The sequence below is a fragment of the Equus asinus genome, chromosome 4 (genome assembly GCF_041296235.1).
Source record: "Equus asinus isolate D_3611 breed Donkey chromosome 4, EquAss-T2T_v2, whole genome shotgun sequence".
Taxonomy (NCBI): domain Eukaryota; kingdom Metazoa; phylum Chordata; class Mammalia; order Perissodactyla; family Equidae; genus Equus; species Equus asinus.
Window position 1 is genome coordinate 106411021 of NC_091793.1, and position 23255 is coordinate 106434275.

Genomic DNA, 23255 nt, shown 5'->3' on the forward strand with positions numbered 1-23255 from the left:
GTATGTATGTATGCATGCATATCTACCCAGGCTCTGGGTTTACCTCTAGTATCTACCGTTCCACAAATGTTGAATAAGAAAACTTCTACAATTTTATCCCTTGTGCCATTCATTCTTCTAGGGTTTGTCTCTACTGTTAAAATTCCCCCCACCAAGGGGAAGATTGGGAAAAAGGGAGAGAGAGAGAGACTTCTTATTTTTATACAACAATTTAATTCATCTTAAGCTTCCTCTGTCTCCACTTCAGTCATTTATTACTAGAAAGCTATTGCACAGAGTGGTTAAATAATAAGGCTCTGAAACAGACCTGGTTTGGAGTCCTGGCCTTGTCAATGACAAGTTCTAGGCCATATAAAAGATCTCATTACCCTTCTAAGCCTGGTTTTTTCCATCTATAAAATGAGAATTATCATTGTTTCATGAGTTGTTGTGAGTGCTCAGTTCATGCATGATAAATACTCAGCACAAAGCTGAGCATAACAGTCTGCGTAATCAATGGTAGCTGTAAACACCATCTGTAAACACCATTTTAAAATGCATTATATTTATTAAAGAAGCAGAAAGAAAATTTTTAAAGGAAGCATATTTTGACATGTAGTAGCATATGAGTAAATTTAATTTCAGCATTATCTTTCATAAAGCGTATTCTAATAACACTCATATATATCTAGTAAGCTTGTAATGATGATTTTGATAAGAGGAGTGATTTTTACATTTTTTTCAACGTGTAGGAGGTCTCTGGTAAGCTTACTAATATTTATTTTACAAAATTAAGTGAATCCAAAGCAGGCACAAGAGTTTCCAGTTTCGAATTTTGAGCCTGAATGAATAAGCTTTAATGTCAGTCTCATTTTAAAAAGTTCTTATTATACAAAGTTGACAACCTGAGTTATTGAAGAAAAAAAAAGCAAAGCTTACTGTGGTTAACAAGTTGTTTTTACTATTTTCTATAGTATCTAAAAAGTAGAATATATTGTAAACACTTTGTTAAAAATAATTATTTACATAGTTTTTGGAAAGTTAGTGGCAAACATGGTTTACAAGTAAAAGACACAATTTTCAAACTAAAATCAGTCCGTGGTCTTCATGAAATTTACAGAAGCAAGAGAAGATTTCGTTTAAATATCTGAAGCAGTTTCCACATTAAAGCATTTCCAAGAAATAGAAAGGGGAGAAGCTTAGATAAAGCACCAGCTGTCACCATGTCACCCAGTTAACACTGATTCCTCACTGGTCCCCATCGCTTGATGGAGAACAGGAAGAGAAAGAGAAGGAACACTTAGAGAGAGAAACAGAACCCTGAAATTACATTTGCTTAGGGGATCCCCCAAAGGCATCTTGGTCAGTTGATACATTTCCGAGGAGCAGAAATAGATTACAATAGTTAAGGCTCAAGATCATGCATGCATAACAAAACACAATTACTGAATTTAAGTGATATTGAATGTCATACAACATAGTTAAAACTTGTCATTTAAGTCAACAGTATACATATTTTCTTTATGAACCCCTTAGAACTTTGTAGGCACATTGAAATCAATCTTCTTACAAATGAGATAAATATCAGAATCTCAAACTACATGGGTGTAAGGGGCTGCATTTTTATGAATATGCCAGAAGAACACTACTTGTGCCTATCTTTTAAAAATAATTTCAACAGTGAAAATTAATGTTTAGGATTTTAAAGTTTTCAAACATAAAACAATTTACAGAGTAATTATGGATGTGACGAGATTAAAAACAACAAAAATACTTGGAAAGATAAATGAGAAAGTGACAACTAACTTGCATATACAAATGTTGTACACCACCACCAACAACAAACTTACACTTTGATCTCCTAATTCGGAGTCCTCACAGTTTGAGCAATCATTTTCTTTCTCTAAGTTATAAAGAGTCATAAAGTGCAATGAAAAGTACTTCAAAGTGGCCAGTTTCCAACTAGGGATCAAGACACTGTGAAAATCCCTAGACAAAATGGTAGCCCTTGACTTTTCTAGTTCTTATTTATGACGTGCCTTTGCCAGCTCTTACATACTCAATGTTACATTATGGATAAATGGTAAAAAATACGCCAGTTTTATGCTAAAGTAAGACTCGAGTCTATTGTCATATTCTCTGTTATATCATTTTAGTAAATGTATGCTTTTTAAAAAAGTGTAAATGAAAAAAATTAGGAAAAGGTCGGCAATAACTGTAGTTCCCCTTGTGCTGCTTGTTCTGTGAATGCATTCTTTTAAAGAGCTGGAGACTGGGGGGGACTAGCCAGAGAGATGAGAGACCAGGAATCTGAGAACTAGGAAACAACATTAGCTCCTAGTACCAAAAATAAATGAAAACAAAAACAAAGATGGGGCTACAATCAATCTTTTTCAAACGTGGTTTGAATCAGCCCAAGAGTCTCTGTAATGGATCTCAAAGGCACTCCGAGAATTGCCCTTCCTCTTGCTCCAGTTGGCATCTGTCTAGGCAAGTTTATGATTTAATGGCCTGTAGCATTGTGCTGTTTTTTTTCTAACACCACCCCACATTAAGACAGTAGTCGTTTATTTGTAACTAAGTCCTATTCGTGGTGACTTGAATCCCATCAAGTTGAAGTAGACATAAGCTATATGAAGAAGCCCTTGCAACTAATCTCTACTACCACCTCCCCCATCCTCCAGAAGAAGCACACACCATAGAAGCCGTATAGAGAAAACAAGCGTTGGATTATCAAAAGGGAATTTTAACCCACTTTAACTCTGCAGTGATATTAAGGGGTTGTCTTGGTTAGACTGAATATATAGGGGTAAAAAGTGAATTTGACTTGGAGTCTTGAGAACAAAGCTTAAATTCCTCGGGTTGTAAACAATTAAATATTAAGTGAAATCTTTACTTTCTCTGATCTTTGCTTTTATTTCTGATTTAAACTTCTCATGTTTTGGGGAAATGTGAAGAAGATGAAAAGGTAGGAAGTGGGATTAGATCTGGCTTTGAATAGTTGACTTTCCCTCAGCCTTGTCAAAATAGGCATCTTCTTTGGTAGCTTGAACTTCCCTGTTACCGTCTATCATATGAATATCTGATGTATTTTTGTCATTTTGCCTCAAACGGTAACTTTTATAAGCACGCTGAATGATGGTTGCTGAGACTGCCTCTTGTTTTCGTTTCAGAGTAGTTGTAATTGGTTCATATGTGATCTTAAAAGGGTTGGCTAACAGAAACCCTGATTCCATCTCTGAAAAAACTTTCTCCATCCTCTCATCTGTACCCATAACTCGCTTTGCTAAAGCAAGTAAGATGTCAAGGCAATGAATTCTGTCCCCAACAGCCATGGGAAGATCCATGGCAATGAGCTGGCTCTTGTTTGGTTTTGCCATGAAAAGAGGAGGATCAAGAGCAGCTGCCAAATCTGAAAGCTTGCTGGAGTCTATGTACTGGGTCATTTCAGGATCAAACCTCTTCCATACCTGAAAGAATTTCCTAAAATCATCTTCACTCAACGTCTTGGCCTTTTTTTTAGAAGCAATATTTAAAAACTCCATGACAACAACAATGTACATGTTTACAATGATCAGCCACGATATGAGGATGTAACTGACAAAATAAATAATCCCAACAAAGGGGTTACCACAATCTCCTCTAACCTGAGTCCCAGGGTTAATTTTATCAGGATCACAGTCAGACCATTTACTGTTGAAAATTGCATTGAGCATCCCATCCCAACCAGCAAATATCGTAACTTGAAAAAGACAGAGCATACTGCTGCCAAAGGTTTCAAAGTTGGACACATCATTAATTCCAGCTTCCTTTTTAACATAGGCAAAATTGTACATCCCAAAGATGGCATAGATAAACATGACCAGGAAGATGAGAAGACCAATGTTCAACAATGCTGGGAGAGACAGCATCAAAGGAAGCAGCAGATCATTGAACACCTTTGGTCCTTTCCCAGGATGCAGGATGTGGATGATCCTTGAGAGAAGTATCAGTTGCACAAGGGAAGGAGGCACAAGGTAGGGTCCTACCATCAGAGGCAGAAGTAGTCCTTGGTGTAGGAAAAGATAAAGCAGGCAATAAAATTATTCAAATATGATTGTACTCAGCAGAACATAAGTTATTTACATTTCATTTTTTCTATATATTAAGATCATTTATTAATCCTTCTCACATAACAGTTAGCACATATTGAAAGTTTGGGTTACCCAAATACTAACTGTGGAAATGCTCAAAGTATCTAGCAAAATTTGGAAGGGAATTCTTTGTATTATCATCTTAAGAGTACTATAGATCAAGCACTTCTGGAATCACAGATGGCATGAATCCATAATATAAGACAGTAGTCATACCTTTTTCTGTTTGCATTTGGACCGAGAAATTTAGTTCAGTCCAACCTTTATTGGATACCTAATAAAGGTGTTATACAAATATGTAAAGATGAATGACATGACTTCTGTCCTTGAAGACTTTATAATCTAGAGAGTAGAGGTAGACATGTAAACTAATTATAATGCAAGGCAGAAAGTCCTACTTGGTAAATATAATTACAAAATATCTGACATTTGGTGATTCACAGATTATAATTTAATTAATTAATTTCATAAATAGTATTTGGGTCCTTAGGAGCTTTACATATGAATTGAGTAAATGAATCTTTGCCTAGAACTTTTTTCTGGTGGTGGTGGGTAGATGAAAGAAGTATGGTAGTGAGAGCTATAACTATAAAACAAGGTGAAATTATACTCCCTTTTTTTTTTTTTTGAGGAAGATTAGCCCTGAGCTAACATCTGCTGCCAATCCTCCTCTTTTTTGCTGAGGAAGACTGGCCCTGAGCTAACATTTGTGCCCGTCTTTCTCTACTTTATATGTGGGACGCCTGCCACAGCATGGCTTGACCAAGTGGTGCCATGTCCCCACTGTTGAACCCCGGGCTGCCGAAGCAGAACGTGAGCACTTAACCGCTGCGCCACCGGGCTGGCCCCAAGGTGAAATTATAATTACCCTCAAAAGCATAAAGGATGTTCTGTAGAAGTACTGGAGAGAGTGTGGTTCATTTTGAGTTGAGAAGGTGGGGCAGGGGAGAATCCCAGGAAGCTTCTAAATAAGATGGTATGTTTGCTGAATAAGGAAGGCTCATGTCTCATCTGTTAAACTTGGTCACGGCCAATGGCAGCATTTTCTCTGATATTCTTTCTTGGCTGTACCCTAATCTCCACAGTGCTTTAGTGAACCTTCTGCTCTTACTCAAATTTTTATTTCTCCTCCTCTTCCAAACTCTTCTGTTATGCAGGATGTATCCCCATTTAATTGTAAGCAAATTTTTCTACATCCTCATCACTAAATTTTCTTCACCTCTTTTCTTATCTAAAATCTAACTCTATCTTGAGGACACTATTTCCTTTGCAACACTCTCGAGTACAGACAGCTTATTCTTCCCCACTCCATATTTCTCAGGGTAGAAGGATTGAATAAGCAAGCATCTGTCTTTCTCTCCAATGTGATTTCAGACACTTTTCCTTCCCATCATTTTTACAAGGAAAGAAAGGAGATTTCTGACACTGCGGATCATGCCATTCAACGACGCCATCTCCCACCATTCCTTGGTTCTATGATTTATTCATTCCCCCTCATTCATATTCATTGGAGACTTTAGCACTTGGCTCACTGCCACCCTTTCCATCCCACCATCTACCATCAACCACCCATTCAAAGGCCAGTCTCTCAGTCATTCATCATTTTACTTTGCTTATTGACATCTATGGCCACATTCCAAACACAGGATATCTGACCCTCTGAGTTCTCAAATTCAAACAACTTTCTCTCTGACTGCAATTTCCTCTCCTTCCAGATCTCTGATTCAGCAACTCTTCCTTCAGTCTCATAGGGATCTTTAATTCCATATCCCTCTGCTTTCTTCTCAGGCGGCCTCTTCTGTCTTTCAGTCAAGCTTCTCGTACTTGTCTATAATAGTTGTGCTGCTTCCACTACCAACTGAATGAGTGAATTTTCTGGACGCACATTGGGCAGTTTATCTGCATTTTTCACTACTGACTACATAGAATAGAACTTGACAAGAAACACTTAAATATTGTCCCTACTCTCATAAAGCTTATATACTAGTTTGTGTCTTATGGGAGGCAGACAATAAACAAACCTTTCTCTGCCTAAAATACTTTTATCCTAGATTCTTTCTTGGCTACCTCCTATCTAATAAGTCTCTATTTAGATTTTTGCGTCTTCCATGAAGTTTTTTCTGACCTCGACTTACTGATCAGGTGCTCCTCACTTTGTTGTGCTGCTGTAGCATCTCGTGTTTCTTCTCTTATCATAACCTTAACAGCATCGCATTAAAATATACTATTTAATTATCTGTATCCCTTCATAGATTATACACTGTGTGCATATAGGAATTATGCCTACCTTGTTTACTACTGAATTCTTTGAATGTAGCATAGTATCTATTCACAAAGAGGATAATCAAATACATTTGTTAAATAAAAGACTGAGATCTCCAGAGTAGGAGAATACTAGAGACAAATTCATTAAAGTCTAAAACTCTAGTGTTGTGAAAGTTGCAAAAAGTTTTAGAGATTAGAGGAAAAGGAACAATAGTGAGCTTGAAAGAGTATATCAACCTAAGACATAAAGATCCTTCGAGCGTCATCCTGGAAAAATAAAGTATGTGATATACTGAAGGGGTAATTAAGCCTTTACCTGGTGGTCTGTGAAGTAAAGTCTATGTATTAATTCAAGAAGTATTTCTGAATATCTTGTATCTATCAGGCACGTGTACATGGATGTATGCAAAAATGTAAGGTATTCTGTTTGGAAATAAAAAGTCCATACTTGCTTTGCTCATTAAGAGACTATATCTCAGAAGACATTTACTGTAAGGGCTTGCCTGAATTAAAGTTATTACAAATGAAAATCTGACTAAACAAAATCTTACCTGTAATAGAGAAAACGACCACCATAAAATCAAAAATGTTCCATCCGACGGTGAAATAGTTACAGTGGAAAGAGATGAGCTTCAGTATACATTCTCCAGTGTATAGCATAACAAAAACTGCATTAATCCAGTGGAGAGCAGTGTCCATTTTTGGACTCTGTTCGTCACTTTCTATCATAATTGTTATCGCTTGGAAACAGATAAGCACCATAATGATGACATTAAAAACTTGATTTGTCACCAAGTCAAAGATGAATCCTTGGAACTTGTTCTGTGGGTCAATAAAAAAGATGTAATAGTCTTATTAATAGGATATAAATACACACACATAGTGTTTAGCCGTACAACTTCCCTCCCAGCCTAAATAGGAGAATAAGTGAGGGCCTATGTTTTTACCAAACTATAATTATAGCATACAGTCAAAAAAAAACACAAACCAAAAAGAAAATCAAAAGCTTTGTTAGGGAAAGTATTTTAAAAATTTTGTCAAAAGTATTTGTTAAGAATTTTAAAAACACATTTTTATTTTTAAAAGAGGATACATAAAGGAAAGTTTTTTAGAGGCCTCAAAACAGTCTAGATGTTTTCTTACTCCTGGGCAAGGTACTGGTTTTTGCGAGTCCTCAGACATCAGCCTCTTCAGTGCACGGTATTGTTTCTTCTGTTTTACTGTTATAAAGAGATTTGAGCCTCCCTGGTAAAGAAATGAGAGAAAAAGATATTAAAATCACATTTAATCCAAATTTCATCTAAAATTAATATGTATTTTACAAAGCTTGGCAATTATTGACAATCCTTTTAAAAAGGCTTAACTGCAATGAACTAAATCATGTTTAAACATGTCTGATTTTCTGTACAAAAATCTATATAAAACACATGCAGAATATACCCTGGTAATGGTTGATATGCACTTATCTTTTGGTGCACTTTCCTCTGTGTAGTCAACCCTATTTTCCAGTCTTCTGAGGACTACCTTTTATTGGACAGAGACAAAGGAGAAACAGCAAGGGATATCTGGAAAGGTTTACTAAGAGAGACTGAACTCAAAAGCTAAAGGTAACATTGGTTTGTAACTTTTAACAAGCTGGAAAAAAAGAGTTGGTCATATGTGTGTTTTTATATGTTCACTATTACTTAAGTTTCCAAATACCATCAGAAGATATTTTTTACTATTATTCCAAGAGCCCCTGGGCTTACTTCTTCATAGCACCTTCTAGGGCTTATTCTTCTCTGTGTTTCTAGTGTGAATTTCAGTACCTTACACAAAATACACAAAGTGAATAAGAAGTGAACATTTAATGATGTGTTAATCTAAGAATTAGGACTTGTTACTGCTCTAAATCAGGACTTAGTCACTTAAAATTGACAGGGCTCATCAATTTGAAGCTGAGAAGCAAATCCTGGGATGTTATCCCCTCAGGTTAAAGTCCCAGGAAGCTGAAGCATCCAAGGAAATGCATATTTGATCACTGATCTCTCTAATCTCATCTGATAGTAGAGACTTGATGTGGTTTATCAGATTCTGCACATGGTTAAACTTTGATGACATGGCTAAAGATGGAATTTCAAAGTTAAACTATTTTTTTCTTTGATTTTTTTTAGAAGGCTTTCCTTCTCCTAATAGAAAGTAGGTCTCTATGATTAAAATAAGTGGACTTCTATGACCTTTGAGCCCTTTACATTTGTAGAAGCCCAGAAGGGAGTCTTTGTGTGGAGATGGCACCAAACAGAGGTTGTTCAATTCTGCCTCTGAATTCTCTCCTGTTCCTTCCAAGCACGCCTATTTAGGCCATCCAATTAGGATTTATGGCTCTCTCTACTTCTAGCAGAAAAACCTGCTCCAATTGACCAAGATGTCAATGCTGGTTATGACTCTGAAGGCTTTGAATATATCAAAGAATAAAAAAGTATGGTTTGTTTTTCTTGCACTTCTTCACATACTTGTGCAGATGCATCAAATATTATTTATTTTTCAGCACGTCATTATTTATCAACATAGGCACAGAAATGTTTGTAATTTTTAACTTTTAAATTTGTGTGTATACATTTGAATATAGAAAACAATGTATAGATGAACATTTTAGCAATATGTATCAATAGACAGGAGCATCAATAGTTTTTTTTAGATAAGTACCAAGTAAAAATGACATTAAGCTGAACCCTAAACCAATTATTTGAAGCAGGACGTTTTTATCAACGTGTGTGATTTTCTCAGGCATTGATGAACAAAGATATTTATACTTACCTTTATTTTATGCTTGTTGAAATTAACAATAATAACGCCAATCAGCATACTCAGTGGAAGAAATAATCCGATGATAATGAAGCTGATAAAGTAGGAATACATGTAGATATTGCCTTCAAAACTAGGCTGCATATCTACCTAAAAGTTAAGTTAAAAAATAAACAAAATAAGGCAGAGCATGGAGGATTTTTAGGGCAGTGAAAGTACTCTGTGTGATAATATAATGATGGCTATGTGTTATTATACACTTGTCCAAACCCATAGAACGTACAACACTGAGTGAACCCTAAGGTAAACAAAGGACTTTGGGTGATTATGATGTGTCAATGTAGGTTCATCCTTGATAAAAAATTCTGGCGAGTGATGTTGATAATGGGGTAGGTTATGCATGTGAGGGGGCAAGGGGTATATGGGAAATCTCTGTATTTCCCTCTCAATTTTGTTGTAAACCTAAAACTTGTCTAAAAAAATTGTCTTTAAAAATAAAAATAAATAAAAATGTAAGAAAATAAGCAAAATATTGATATTTTTTTTAACATAAGATTTATAGAGCTATTTATGACAAGAAAATCCAACAATGCTACTCGAGGTAATGTTTCCTCTTGGCTCTCTGGTGAAGGGGTATCATTGCTTTGTTTATTTGGATTTTAAAGTTTCTTGCATTGGTTTAACTATTGTTATGAGTTGGATAATCCTTCAAATGGGCCTATGGGGCCTCAACTATTGGATATAATCCTGGAAGGATTTCATTGTCCATGAAATACTCAATCTGAAACGTATTTAATTTCTGTCTAGCATAAGCATTTGCTTTTAGTGTGTTAATTATTCAATGATTGCTGGTGCCCTGCTCCTGAATGGCAAAAATGACTTTGCTTTCACCTTAACAATGGCTCTAAGATTATATTGTACTTACACCCATAGAATCGACTGCTGAGTTCATAATAGTGATCCATCCATTAAATGTTGCCTGCAAAAACGGCACGTATTTAATTTTTATGGAAATCTTATGCTTCATAGCAAATAACTAGTAAAACATCTGTTTTTAATCCAGTAAAACGTTTGATTAGTAAGGCTGACCAGACTTCAATATATTGTATAAATGAGATCTTTACCCTTTTCATTAATTACATTTGTGTTGTCTGTTAACACTTATTTAAAACTAGTTAGTTTAATTGTAGTTAATAACTTAAAATATTTTAAGATAGTATAAATGGAGAGAGCGATAGATGAATAGATAGATAAATGGTAAATAAATACATACTGCCCAAGTGTCATAGTTACTTGTAACTGCTATCTATGTGCTTTTTCTATGGCAGAAGTGAGACAGAAATGATTCACTACCGCAGAGCTGCTAGATTTTGGGTGACTGAGAAGCCATTCCTCAAAGCACTAGGTAGAAACAAAACAGTTGAACCAAACCTGAGTTGAACCAAGGATTGTGATCTCATTACCTGATCAGTAATGGTGGAAATAGGTTTGGCCAGTACCTGCCATTTCCTCTGTCAGTCCTACCTGCATCTCCGCTTCCTTCTCCCAACAGAGCAGGGAATGTATTTCACTTTTGTCTCTCCAAATGAGCCTAGTATATTATGTCTCATAACATTTTTCTACTAACTAATAATTGCTAAAATAATTTATAACCAACTCTATTAATTGTCCACGTTTGTCCTTTATGTTCACCTACGATATGGATATAATTGATAAGTAAAATCAAAAGTGTACTTACTACTTGAAGCAGTGAAAGGAAACCATTTCCAACATTATCAAAGTTCAGTTTTGCATTCTCCCATGGCATGGATTCATTAAACACGAGGTTTTCACATTGGCTCTTATTCATGACTTCAGATATAGGAAACCTTTCTCCACTTGTTGGGTCGATGCATTCATAGAACGTGCCAGCAAATAAATGTACTCCTATGATGCTAAAAGCCAGCCAGATCATAAGGCAGACCAGAAACACATTCAAAGCGGGTAAAGTAGTTTTTATCAAAGTTCTCACAACCACCTGGCGTATAAAAAATAAACATGTAAACTTTAGGTAAGAAATGTGAAACTATTTTAATTAAATTGGAAATACTGATTAATGTAATGTCATTTTCAAATAATAAAAAAAAGACCATCTCTATAGATTTAATAGGCTACATGCCAGTATTTGAATAACCTAAATAACAAATTTCAATTAAAAATCCAGATATTCTTGGGGCTGGCCCAGTGGCATAGTAGTTAAGTTTGTGCACTCTCCTTTGGGGCCCTAGGGTTTGCAGGTTCAGATCCAGGATGTAGACTTAGGCACTCTTTATCAAGCCATGCTGTGGCAGGCATCCTACATAAAAAGTAGAGGAAGATGGGCACAGATGTTAGCTCAAGGCCAATCTTCCTCAGCAAAAAGAGGAGGATTGGCAGCCAATGTTAGCTTAGGGTTAATCTTCCTCAAAAAAAAAAAAAAATCCAGGTATTCTCAAAATTTTTGTACTAAAAAACCATTAAAAGACAACAGAGCTAATTAGTGCAAATAGTAGAATAAATAATTATTTCACTGATTTAACACGTTTATCAACTTCCTATATTGTGCCAGAAATAAGCAAGACAGCTGAACCTGTGGGTCTGTATGAGATTATCTACAAAGCACATAAAATGAGAGCAAAATAGGCCTAGATCTACATCTTGGGAATTCCAGCTTCAGGGAGGATTAGTCTACAGTGGAGAGAGTGAAGAAGCGGTGGGGGAAATAAGAGGAAGACCAAGAGATTGTAGACCAATGAAGTCGAGGCAAGAAACTGTTTCAAGAAACACTGAATGGGCAGCTGCACCTCGCAACATCACAAACCTCCTCATGAACACCTCTGTGTCACTGGTGAGCCACTCCAGAGTGGGAGTTTGGAAAATGAATCTACCACCTAAACTTGAATAACCGCAATAGTCCATAATCACTGTCTGCTTTCCTCAACTCTCGTAGCTCTTTAATATTATAATCAGAATGTTATTCTTATCACTCCAATAAAGCTGTTATGGCAAAGGCAAACCAGTTGCTATATCCAATAGAATATTTTCAATCTTTGATATTTCTTTATCTTTCTCTTATCATTTACACTTTTGACTCCCTTCCTCCATCCTCACTTCCTCCTCTTTTTTTTCTGAGCTCCCATTGATTCTCTTTCTACCATTCTAATCTTTCCTTCCCTCAGCCATTACTGGATTCACACCCTTTTACCTGTACTTTCTTGCTTATATTCCTTATTTTTATGTCCTTGAATTAATATTTTGACTTTTAATTGTGCTTTCAATAACACTTGATTTTATTTCTAAAACTAAGTCACAGATCCTTTGTTGACATTGTAGATATTTGAGAGAGCCATTCGTGTCTCTGATGAAAAATGCTATGCCTTCTAGAAAATACACCTATGTAAGAATAAAAGCAATAGGTATGGTTGACACAAATACTTCAGCAGTAAGAGCACCCAAGACATGAAGCTTATTAAATACATAAAACATTAATTTTGTAACCATGTAGCTTCGTTATATACTCAATAAGATATCTCCAGGGATCATTCAACTACAGAACTTCCAGAGGGTGAGATGAAGCTTAAGATCTGGATCTGACCTTGACCTAACCATGGCTATCATCCTGTTGCTGTTCTAATGAAAGTATGGCACCAGATGGTACAGCGCTTCATTTCTGACAAACAGAAGCAGCTTCCCTAGCAAATCTCTTCCTACTTTTCTCTAAATTGGAGGCAGACAATTTGCTATTTGGGCAACCCTCCCATGTATATAAATTAAGAAAAAACCCTTAGTATTATCCCATAATGTTTTTTACAATAAAGAAGAATTTGTTTTAGTTACATTCATTATCTAGTTTATACCTGTGTATGTGCATGTGTGTCTCCCAGCTTTATTGAGGTATAAATGACAAAAAAAATTGTACATATTTAAGGTGTACAATGTGATAATTTGATATATGTATACATTGTGAAATGATTACCACCATCAAGCTAATTAATATATCCATTATCTCACTTAGTTACCTTTTGCTATGGTGGTGGTGAAAACACTTAAGATCTACTGTCTTAGAAAATTTCAAGTATACAATACAGTATCAAAACTACAGTTACTATGCTGTGCATTATTTTCTGAGAACTTATTCATCTTATAAATGAAAGTTCGTACCCTTTGACCAACATCTCCCTATCCCCACCCCCACGCCAGCCCCTGTGCTTTGAGTTAACAGGCCATGTGTAGTTTATAGCCCTAGAATATTCTATGAAATTTTCCTATCACTAATATGTATTTGTTTTGGAAATTTGGTTGTCTTGTCATTTTAACCTCAATCTTACAGACCTCTTCAACCACTTTCTCCTTTTCAGCTTTTTTACTCCTTATTTTGGTTTAAGATCAAAGCAGTGGGGATATTACCACCTTGTGGACCTCCATGATGTTAATAAAATGTTTCATAAGTTATAATAATTACAATTAATATTTTAGATCTTTGTATTCTGGGTGTATGATAATTGGAATTTTGCTGTATTTGCTACATAATAAAATATTTCTTGCCTAACACCAGCAAATCGAATGCATTTGGAGAATAGGTTAATCAGGCCTAAATCCTGTTATAATGAGTCAATCACAGATTCATATGAATTATACAAACATTATTATTATTTTTTTTTTTGATTTTATTTTCTCCCCAAAGCCCCCCGGTACATAGTTGTGTATTCTTCGTTGTGGGTTCCTCTAGTTGTGGCATGTGGGACGCTGCCTCAGCGTGGTCTGACGAGCAGTGCCATGTCCGCGCCCAGGTTTCGAACTAACGAAACACTGGGCCGCCTGCAGCGGAGCGTGCGAACTTAACCACTCGGCCACGGGGCCAGCCCCTACAAACATTATTATTAATCATATGCTTGCATACATATTAAAAGTAATTAATGTACTTAATACATGTTCTTATGTATGTATATATGTATACACATTTATCATATAAAGCTGATACTATTAAAATTCCTGAAATTTGCTTTTGGTTAAATACATATTTTAAATTACTTACATTTCTGTTTGGATTTATAATGATCACTCAAATTTTGAGATAAAAACAAGTGTCCGTTTTTTAACCAAGTGGAAAGAATTTGTGTTATGGTTTCTTAATGAATGGCAGTTTAAATGTAACATATCATGTATAAACTATAAAAATAATACAGTTTAAACACAAATAATTTTTTTATTGGATCCTATCTACATTGAATATGTGATATTCCATGATACATCAAATAGGTAGGCTAATGTTAGATAACCTAGGTAAATTAAAAATGTAAGAAAACATAAGTGGAAGATTATGAAATAAAAGATAAAATTAGACTATTTCTGCATGTAATTGGTCACTGAATATTTTCATACTTATTTGTGGTGGTCATAGACTCTGTTTTTTCTATTAAGTTGAGCCATATGGGATTTCCATTATAGGCCCAAAAGACTAAACATTCACCATTTTATGTGGTTCAACCTGTTGGTTTCCCTCACATTGTTCAGAAGAGGTTTTAACATGGAAGTGAGGGTAAGAATTCATAATTTGTGATGTGTGACTTTAAAAAAAGTAAATTTACTTTAAAATTCAAGCTGTTATTTCATTCGGTGAATAACTACTTAGTATGTACAATGTTCTTATAATTTTAAAAGTTAGCTAACTGATCAAAGTTTCATTTTCTGTCAGTTATATTTTTAGCATTGAGATAATTTCATTAATACTTAGACATATCCAAGTGGGTTAGAATGGTATTACTTTTAGAGACTATATTTTCTCTGTCAACTATTGGGTTATTTTTGCTTATCTTTATTAGTTTTCATATCTTATGAGTAATAAAGACCTAAAATCTTACTAAGTATAGCTAATATACCTTTTGTCTATACTTTTATGTAGTAGAATATAAGGTTTTGTATTTGTTAAAGATACAAATGAGAAGACTACAAAGCTTTTAATTTGTGGAAATTTAGTAATCCGAAATAAAAACCTATAAATTAGTTTAGAGACTTTTCTCTTACCTTCATTCTTTCAAACTGAGATAGAACTCTGAGTGCCCGAAGGAATTTAATGGAAATAAGTGGTTTTAGTTCTTCTCGAGATTTGCCTATTAAGCTAAGACAAAACACCTAGATATATTTAAAAAAAAAAAAGAGCAAATAGGATTTAATTTTAACTTTAATCAAAACAATTTGTAAAATGAACTTGGCATTTGTTACACAAAAGATGCACAAAGTCTGCCAAGAATTATGCAAAAAATTTAATATATATTTCAATATATCTTAACAATGACTTACAGAAAGGTATAAGAAAATCAGTTTGTTCTCAAATCACTTAAAAAAGATAAAACAAAAATATTTTCTGGTAATACGGATGTATGTTATTGAAATAAACAAAAATTTGTATATTTGACATTATGATAAAGGATTAATATTTATATCCATGTTTTAATTTGATTAGATTAAGAATCAATTTCATGATTATTTGCAATATAGTAATAATACACAGTGTTTTCATTAAAACAAAATTAGAATACATTTATATATTCATTCATCTATAAATACAGTTAACACAATATACAGAATGGGATTTCAAAAGAGAGGCATCAAGGAGGATATGAATATTGTTAAATTCTAGTACAAATTACATAAAAGTACGGGAAGATACTAAGGTTATTTTTTAAAGCAATCATATATGCATAAAAATGATTCTTTTTTATTCAAGTTTAAGTTCAAGTTTAATGGAGATTGAGCAAGTGGTAGAGTTACGGTTAACTTTTATTGTATCTTCATATTTTCTGTATTTTCAAGGCAATGTCAATATAAAATTTATTCTTGTTACCCTAAAGAGATGCTCTTGAACTGGACTTTGAGTAAGGGTATCAATTATGTCAGCATGGAGGGATGTGGACACATAAGAGCAATGAGCAGGAAACAGGAAAGTGGATTGCAGGTGGAGCATGGTTTGGTTGGAGTAGAAGATTAAATTGCAAGTATTAATTTAGAAGACAGAGGTCAGATACTGTAAGTCATTATTTACAGACTGAGAAGCTTCAATCATTGCTTATTGAATAGGGAGCCATTTGTTCATTTGACAAAAATTATTGAGCACCTACTATGTGACAAAGATTGCTCTAGGCACAGGGCAAAATGAGGGAACCAAGCCAAGAAAAAATTCTGCCCTAATGGAGCTTATCTTTTAGTGGAGAAGACAGACAATAAGCAAAATAAATGGGTAAATTATATAATATTAACAGGTGCAATGGAGATGAGGAAAGCAGAGAAACGAAAAGGGAGTACTGGAGTGGCTGCAGTTTTGAATAGGGTAGTGCAGAAGGACTTAACTTCAATGGTTTCATTTAAACAGACATAAATGAGGTGAGCCAGGCAAAGTTCCAGTTGGAAGGAAGAATATGTGCAAAGGCACTAAGATGGAAGTAATCTTGGTGTGTTTGCCGAGTTTCAAGGTGTCCAGTGCCGGTGGAGCAGTTTATGGACCAGGATAGGGGAAAGGGAGAGCAGTAAGGGATAAGACTGGATCATGTAGAGACTGGTAGGCCTTTGATTGCAAAGACTAGCTTTTACTCCGAGTGAGATGGGGTGTTTATTGGAGGGTTTCAAGAAGAGAAGGGATTGGGCCGACTTCTATTTTACAATAGTAACTCCAGTTGCTCTGAGGAGAACAGAGTGAAAGTGTGCAGTGTTGGAAGCAGGGACATTGGTTTGGAATCTATTGTAATGATCCAAATGAGAATTTTTGGTAGCTTGGCTCAGTGTGGTACTTGTGAAGGTTATGATAAGTAGTCTAACTTTGAATATATGATTTAAAAGTTGAGCCAACATTATCTATATATTTTAGGATGCTGATATTTTTAAGACATTGTTCAATAAAGCTATTCTGTTAGCAGTGGCTTCATAGGTGACCCTTAGAATAATTCAGAATAAAGTGCTGAACTTTAAAAATTTTAGAATGAGAAGAAAGAGATAAATGTTGAACATTACAAATGAATAAACATGGGATGTTAGTGACTAAAAAGGCACAGAGAGAGGAAAAAGGAAGATGTAAGTAAACGGAAGAGTGAGAATAAAGAAGGAAGAGCAAACCAAATAGCCTTTTAAATTTTTCTTTAAAATACGTACGATAACAACCATGAAGTCTAGCTTGTACCAGCCACTACTGAAATAGGCTTTAAAACCATATGCCATCCACTTTAGAAGCATTTCCAGAACGAAGACATAAGTGAAGATCATGTCAGCATATTCTAATAAGATTCTAATAGTCTTTCTCTGATCAATATATATATCTTCAAAAGCCTGTGGGTAAAAAGTTTAAGGATTAGTTTACATTTAATTTCTAAAAAATCTTTTGGGATAAACGGGAATAAAACGCCATCTCTAGCAAGCAGAGGGTGAGCAAAGTTATAGACTGTAGTCTCAAGGGCTGGTTCACTTTGCCTGGATTTAGCCACATAATCCCTAGCTGACATTTTCTGATCCCATGCCTGTAGCAGACCTCGGTAATTGATCCCAGAACTTCTTATGGAGACTGAACTTGGCCTCATAATTGTTCTGAAGAGTGATCCAAAAGGCTCTCTCAAATTGGTTAATGAAACTTAATACAAGAGATGGAAGCTTTCGTCACATCTGACATGGTTCTTATCTCTGACTCCATGTAGCCAACTCACAGATACAGGCCAATTGCTAATAAAGGAGCAGAGATTAAAAAAACAAATGTGTCTTCAGAAACCCACACTTCTATTACAAGAAAAAGTCACAAGCTTGTTCCACTGCAGAAATAATCAGGCAAACTAGTGGAAACACATGAATACGAAATAAAACTATAATCGTTTCTTCAAAGCTTCTCAGTTTTAATAGGTCAACCTTAATTTTACTGTGGAGGATACAAGGTATGGTAATGTCATTCAAAGCAATTTCATAGTGCTTTTATTTTATAAGCACTGAAAAAAGGCAAAAAGGACCAGTAACTTCAGGCAGACTTGTACCAAAGTGCATTCAAGGCCAAAAAGTAAACAAAGATTAAAATAATCTTATGTGAAGAATGGTGTGATTCTTGTAAAACTACTGTTAAACAAAAGTAAATATAAAATAACAATAGAGTTACTGACTTTTAATTGAACCAGTTATGGACTAAAAGTATATATGAGCAAAATATATAAATATATAAAAAATATATAAAAATATATATAATATAATAAATATATATATTTTATATATATAATAATAAATATATATAAATATATAAATAATATATATAATAAAATATATATTATATATATAAAATATATAAAATTATAAATAACGTCTGGAGTTATTTTAAAGGACTTTATTTTATTATATGTATTTATTTATGGAATAGGTACATAATGCAAAATAAAACAAAAGATACACAAAAGTCTCCACTTTAGTTAAAGAAATTTTAAAATTGGGCAAAACTAATCTATGGCAGTCGAAGTCCACAGTCTGTTTACCCACATGGAGTGTGGAAGTAACTGTGAGGGGTCAGAGTGTGTTTCTGGAGTCCTGGTAATATTCTATTTCTCGGGCCAAGTGACAGTTACACTGGTGCATTCACCTTGTGAAGATCCTTTATGCGATACACTTACGATTTGTATGGTTTTCAGTATGTGTGCTAAATGTCAACATAAAACTTACTTCAAAAAATATGTGCAGTGCAAAGTCTAGCTCCCAACCATGACTCCATCTTCTCTGTTCTGTGCATCTCACAATTAACTATTTCTTGTGTATCCTTCTCTGATCTTCCTCACTCAGAGACAAGCAAATAATATACAACCTGTTTTTCTTCTTTTCCTACATAAAATGTAGCATGCCATACATTTTATTCTAGATCTTTTGTTTTTTCACTAATTACATTTCTTGCAATATCAATATGCTTACAGCTTCTGTATTTTTTAAATAGCTGCTCAATATCCTGTTGGGTGATTGTACCATCAGATATTTAAATAGTCACCTAATGTAGACTATTTTTGCTTTTCAGTCTTGTACTATTCCAAAAAATTCTTCAGTGAATAGCTTTGTAAATGCATTTAATACATGTTCAGATATTTGTGGGATACTTTCCCAGAATAAGATTGTTGGGTCAATGGGTAAATATATTTGTAGTTCAAAAGTCCTTAAAAATATATGCAACACTTCTCTTTCTTATTGAATACCAAAGTATTACACAATACAACAGTTTTGTATGTGCCTATTATTAAACTTTGTTTCATACATGAAACATCATTAAAATAAGAAGAATTAGGTATCTATTAACATTCTTTTTTCCCACTGTCATTCATATATTTTGAAATTGTATTATTTATTTGATAGTGAATGAGGCATATACAGACTTTTAAGAAACTGTATTATATGTCTTCCAAAACTAAAATCACAGAAATATGGATTTGGGTGTTATAATAAGTATTCTGAAGAAATCTAATTTGGCACAGTGACTTATGAATTAACAGGTTTCGGGTGCATTTTCTCCCATAAAAGTTGCACAGACTCTCACTTACCAGAGCACCTGTGCTGAGCAGAGTGACAAAGCCAACGAAACATTGAAAAAAACTGTTTTCTACTATCTTGCAGCAGGTTTGCCTTATGTTCTGCCAAATTTTCCCTTTCTTGGATTCTCTGCTGATTTGACCAGATGAAGATCTTCGTCCATAACCTGTCAAGAATGAAGCTATTAAGAACAAACATCTTGAAAACTCACAAAGAAGTAAACATCTCAAACTTTCTACCATATGCTTTTGTAATTATTTATTTATAGAATCTAATATAGGTGGTCTCTGACTTATAAACTTTTGACTTTTACCCCTGCTGTAATGACCACTGCCATTACAGAGGAAGAAAAGAAAAACTTAACTAGTGAGTTTGGTAATAGTAGGAGGAAACAAATTGTGAAAGGTAGAGATGACTTAGAACATCCACTAACCCTGTGTCTGAGAGTAGAATTTATCCCCTACTCTTACAAAAAAAAATACACACACATACAACATCCTCTGAATATCACATTTTGGTATAATGCCTGAAAACTCATTCTCTGAAGATTCACATGGCATAATCAGCATTCCCATTTAAATACACAAATATTTATGAAATGTTAAGAGGTATAATATCAGGTAAGTCAATTAAGTTGATTTCAGTTCTTAGGTGGCATGGGAATGGGAATTTTGACTGAGGCTATTTAAGGAGCTAACCTGGATTCTGGAGCACTTTGTGGGTACAGTACATTTGCATGGGGTTGCACTCTACCTTCTGGTCAAGAGAATTAATATAAGGAAAACCAGAGGCGTGAAAAGAGAGTGACTAACAGGTGAGAAAATGAATAAATGGAGATGGGTGGAGTTTAAAGTCAATACATTTCATTTTAGAATTTTACCTAGTGTCTTTGACCAAATTTATACATCTTTGACCAAAAAAATTAGGAAATATTGCTTCCCTTGCCTTGGATGTTACAAGTCCTAAAACTCAAGCTACTGAGAGCAGATTCTTATTTTGAATACAGGAATTTGAGCATTTAACAATAACCATTTTGATGATTTCCAGTGATTTCAAATGTCTAGAACCTGTAGCCATTTGTTAATCTTGCTTGGAAAATCACTGAATTATGTCATCAAGAGGTATATGTTACATATCCAGTGAGTCAGTCAACTGACTGAAGCCTTATACTTTCTTTTTTCCCAACCATTCAGTTTTATTAGTTAAAATATATTAAGTCACACAGAGTCTAAATAAAGCATTTCAAAATCCACTGTATGATCCTTGGTCAAAACACAGATTATAAACATTCAAGAAGCATTCTTGTTCTTCTGATATAATGATCTGAAAGTTGTCCTTTCTTTGATTTCCAAGGTGGAGCCATTTTATATTCATGTGGAATATAAAAAGAATCACCATTACATGATTTGTTTTCCTATGAAAGTCATAGGATGTTTTCACGTGAGTATTTTAAATATTGACTCCAGTCTATGAGGCCTAAAAATATATACAGGCACACATATACACTAATCTTTTTAAAAATCCTGTGAGGTAAGTTTTATTATCTCCTCATTTTATACATTAGGAAATGAGTCAGAAAGAGAGTAGGTAAAAGCTAGTGAATGCTGGACTGGGATTTGAATTCAGGCTATGTGAGTCCAGAGCCAACATCCTTACCTACAGCAGTAGACTCACTAAGAAATAGGCCTTTTCCCCCTTTCCCAAATGTTGACTTTTTTCTTGACATTTATTATAAGTTTCTATCAGGATTCATATGGGCATGTGCACATGTGAGCACACTCACATGTTTGTGTGTGTGTATTCCTCAGTCAAGCTAATAAATTCTCTAAAATTAAAAGTATCTCCAATAGCATTATTTAGCTTAAGAGCAATTTAGTCTAGGGTCTGGCCCTGTGGCCGAGTGGTTAAGTTCACACGCTCTGCTGCAGGCGGCCCAGTGTTTCGTTGGTTCGAATCCTGGGTGTGGACATGGCACTGCTCATCAAGCCATGCTGAGGCAGCGTCCCACATGCCACAACTAGAAGGACCCACAACTAAGAATATACAACTATGTACTGGGGGGCTTTGGGGAGAAAAAAGAAAAAAATAAAATCTTAAAAAAAAAAACCAAAAACTGTCCTACTGAATCTCACAGCAAAAAAAAAAAAAAAAAAAAAAGAGAGCAATTTAGTCTAATTTCAATGATCAAAGGAACTTATTATTTTCTTACCATTTTTAAGATGCTTTGGTTTTTCACGTTCATAGACCATTTCTTCTTCTTCAGAGATAGCAATATCAACTGTACTGCATTCAGATGAGCTAGATTGCTTCACCTTCTGAAAAGTCAAGTGCCACCAAAAATGTGGTGATTAAAGTTTCATTTACTCACTGAAGTTAAAGTTTATTTTACAGAAAGACTATTATCAGGTTTAAAAGACTTTAGGTCAATTTCATGACTGATATTAAAATGCATACATATCTTTGAGTCGGTTTTAGAAATTACTTTTAAAAGTTAATTTAAGCTAAAATAATTTTTATTTTAAAAGTAACATTTAGTTAATAACACTGTTCTCCTAAAAGATGTGTAGGCTAGCTCCACTTTCCAAAGGGATTTGAGCTCCAAAGCTGTCTTGAAGTTATTTACAAGGTTCCCATATATGCTATTTCACTTAGGTGAGTAGCATCAGAATAGATCACCTCTTGTTGCTAAAGATGGACAGACAAGAGTGCACTTAGTTTTCATCTTAAAATTCAGTCTAGGCATTCTTTTGCATGTCATCATTGGACAGGATTGATGTGAGGTTATCCTGAAGTGAAGTGAAGGAATGACACAAGGAATAGGGTCAAGACTAGAACTTGGAAAGTGATACCAGCCCTACAGAAAGAGGCTAGTTCCAGGATTGATGTTCTTTCCCACTCTGCTCTTGACTGAAGTTCAAGACTGGCTAGAACAAGGTACTCATGATTTGCACATGTGATAATACTGAAAGTCACACATTTGACCTTTACTTGAAATGATTTTCTCATAATGCTTTATTTTGCCTTATTTAAAAATGAATATGCAATATATTATCATTTAAAATGAACAGTATCCTAAAGTTAACAGCATATAGAATTCTTTCTTTTTTTTTCGGAGAAAGATTTGCCCTGAGCTAACATCCATTGCCAATCTTCCTCTTTTTTTGCTTGAGGAAAATTATCCCTGAACTAACATATGTGCCAATCTTCCTCTATTTTGTATGTGGGTCACCGCCACAGCATGGCTTGAAGAGTGGTGAAGGTCCACGCCTGGGATCGAAACCCTCAAACTTGAGCTGCTGAAGCAGAGTGCATGGAACTTTAACCACTCGGCCAGGGGGAGCCCCCTAAAATTATTTTCTAATTTAAAAAATTATGATGTGTATTATAACATTTAGAAGAAAATCAGTCTTATTCCTTAAAAATTAAGGAAAGATCTAGGTAAAGTAGAGTATATAAAAATGGAAATTATTGAGGCCACCCAGTTGCACACCAGTTAATTGTGCACATTCCACTTCGGTGGCCCGGGGTTCGCTGGTTTGGATCCCAGGTGCA

General features: G+C 34.7%; 1 protein-coding gene across 2 annotated transcripts in view; it reads right to left on the bottom strand.

Moving 5' to 3' along the window:
• Nucleotides 1-598: 598 nt before the first annotated feature.
• Nucleotides 599-23255, bottom strand: part of SCN7A (sodium voltage-gated channel alpha subunit 7) — an 87339-nt gene continuing 64682 nt past the window's right edge. For both annotated transcript variants that reach the window (XM_044768768.2, XM_070508043.1), the window contains exons 16-25: nt 21913-22018; nt 19715-19869; nt 17322-17495; nt 15204-15311; nt 10900-11178; nt 10087-10140; nt 9174-9311; nt 7521-7622; nt 6929-7199; nt 599-4027 (exon numbers count right to left, since the gene is read on the bottom strand). In XM_044768768.2, the coding sequence (XP_044624703.2) occupies nt 2961-4027; nt 6929-7199; nt 7521-7622; nt 9174-9311; nt 10087-10140; nt 10900-11178; nt 15204-15311; nt 17322-17495; nt 19715-19869; nt 21913-22018 (2454 nt within the window). In that variant the 3' untranslated portion in view covers nt 599-2960. The remainder of the gene's footprint in view (nt 4028-6928; nt 7200-7520; nt 7623-9173; nt 9312-10086; nt 10141-10899; nt 11179-15203; nt 15312-17321; nt 17496-19714; nt 19870-21912; nt 22019-23255) is intronic.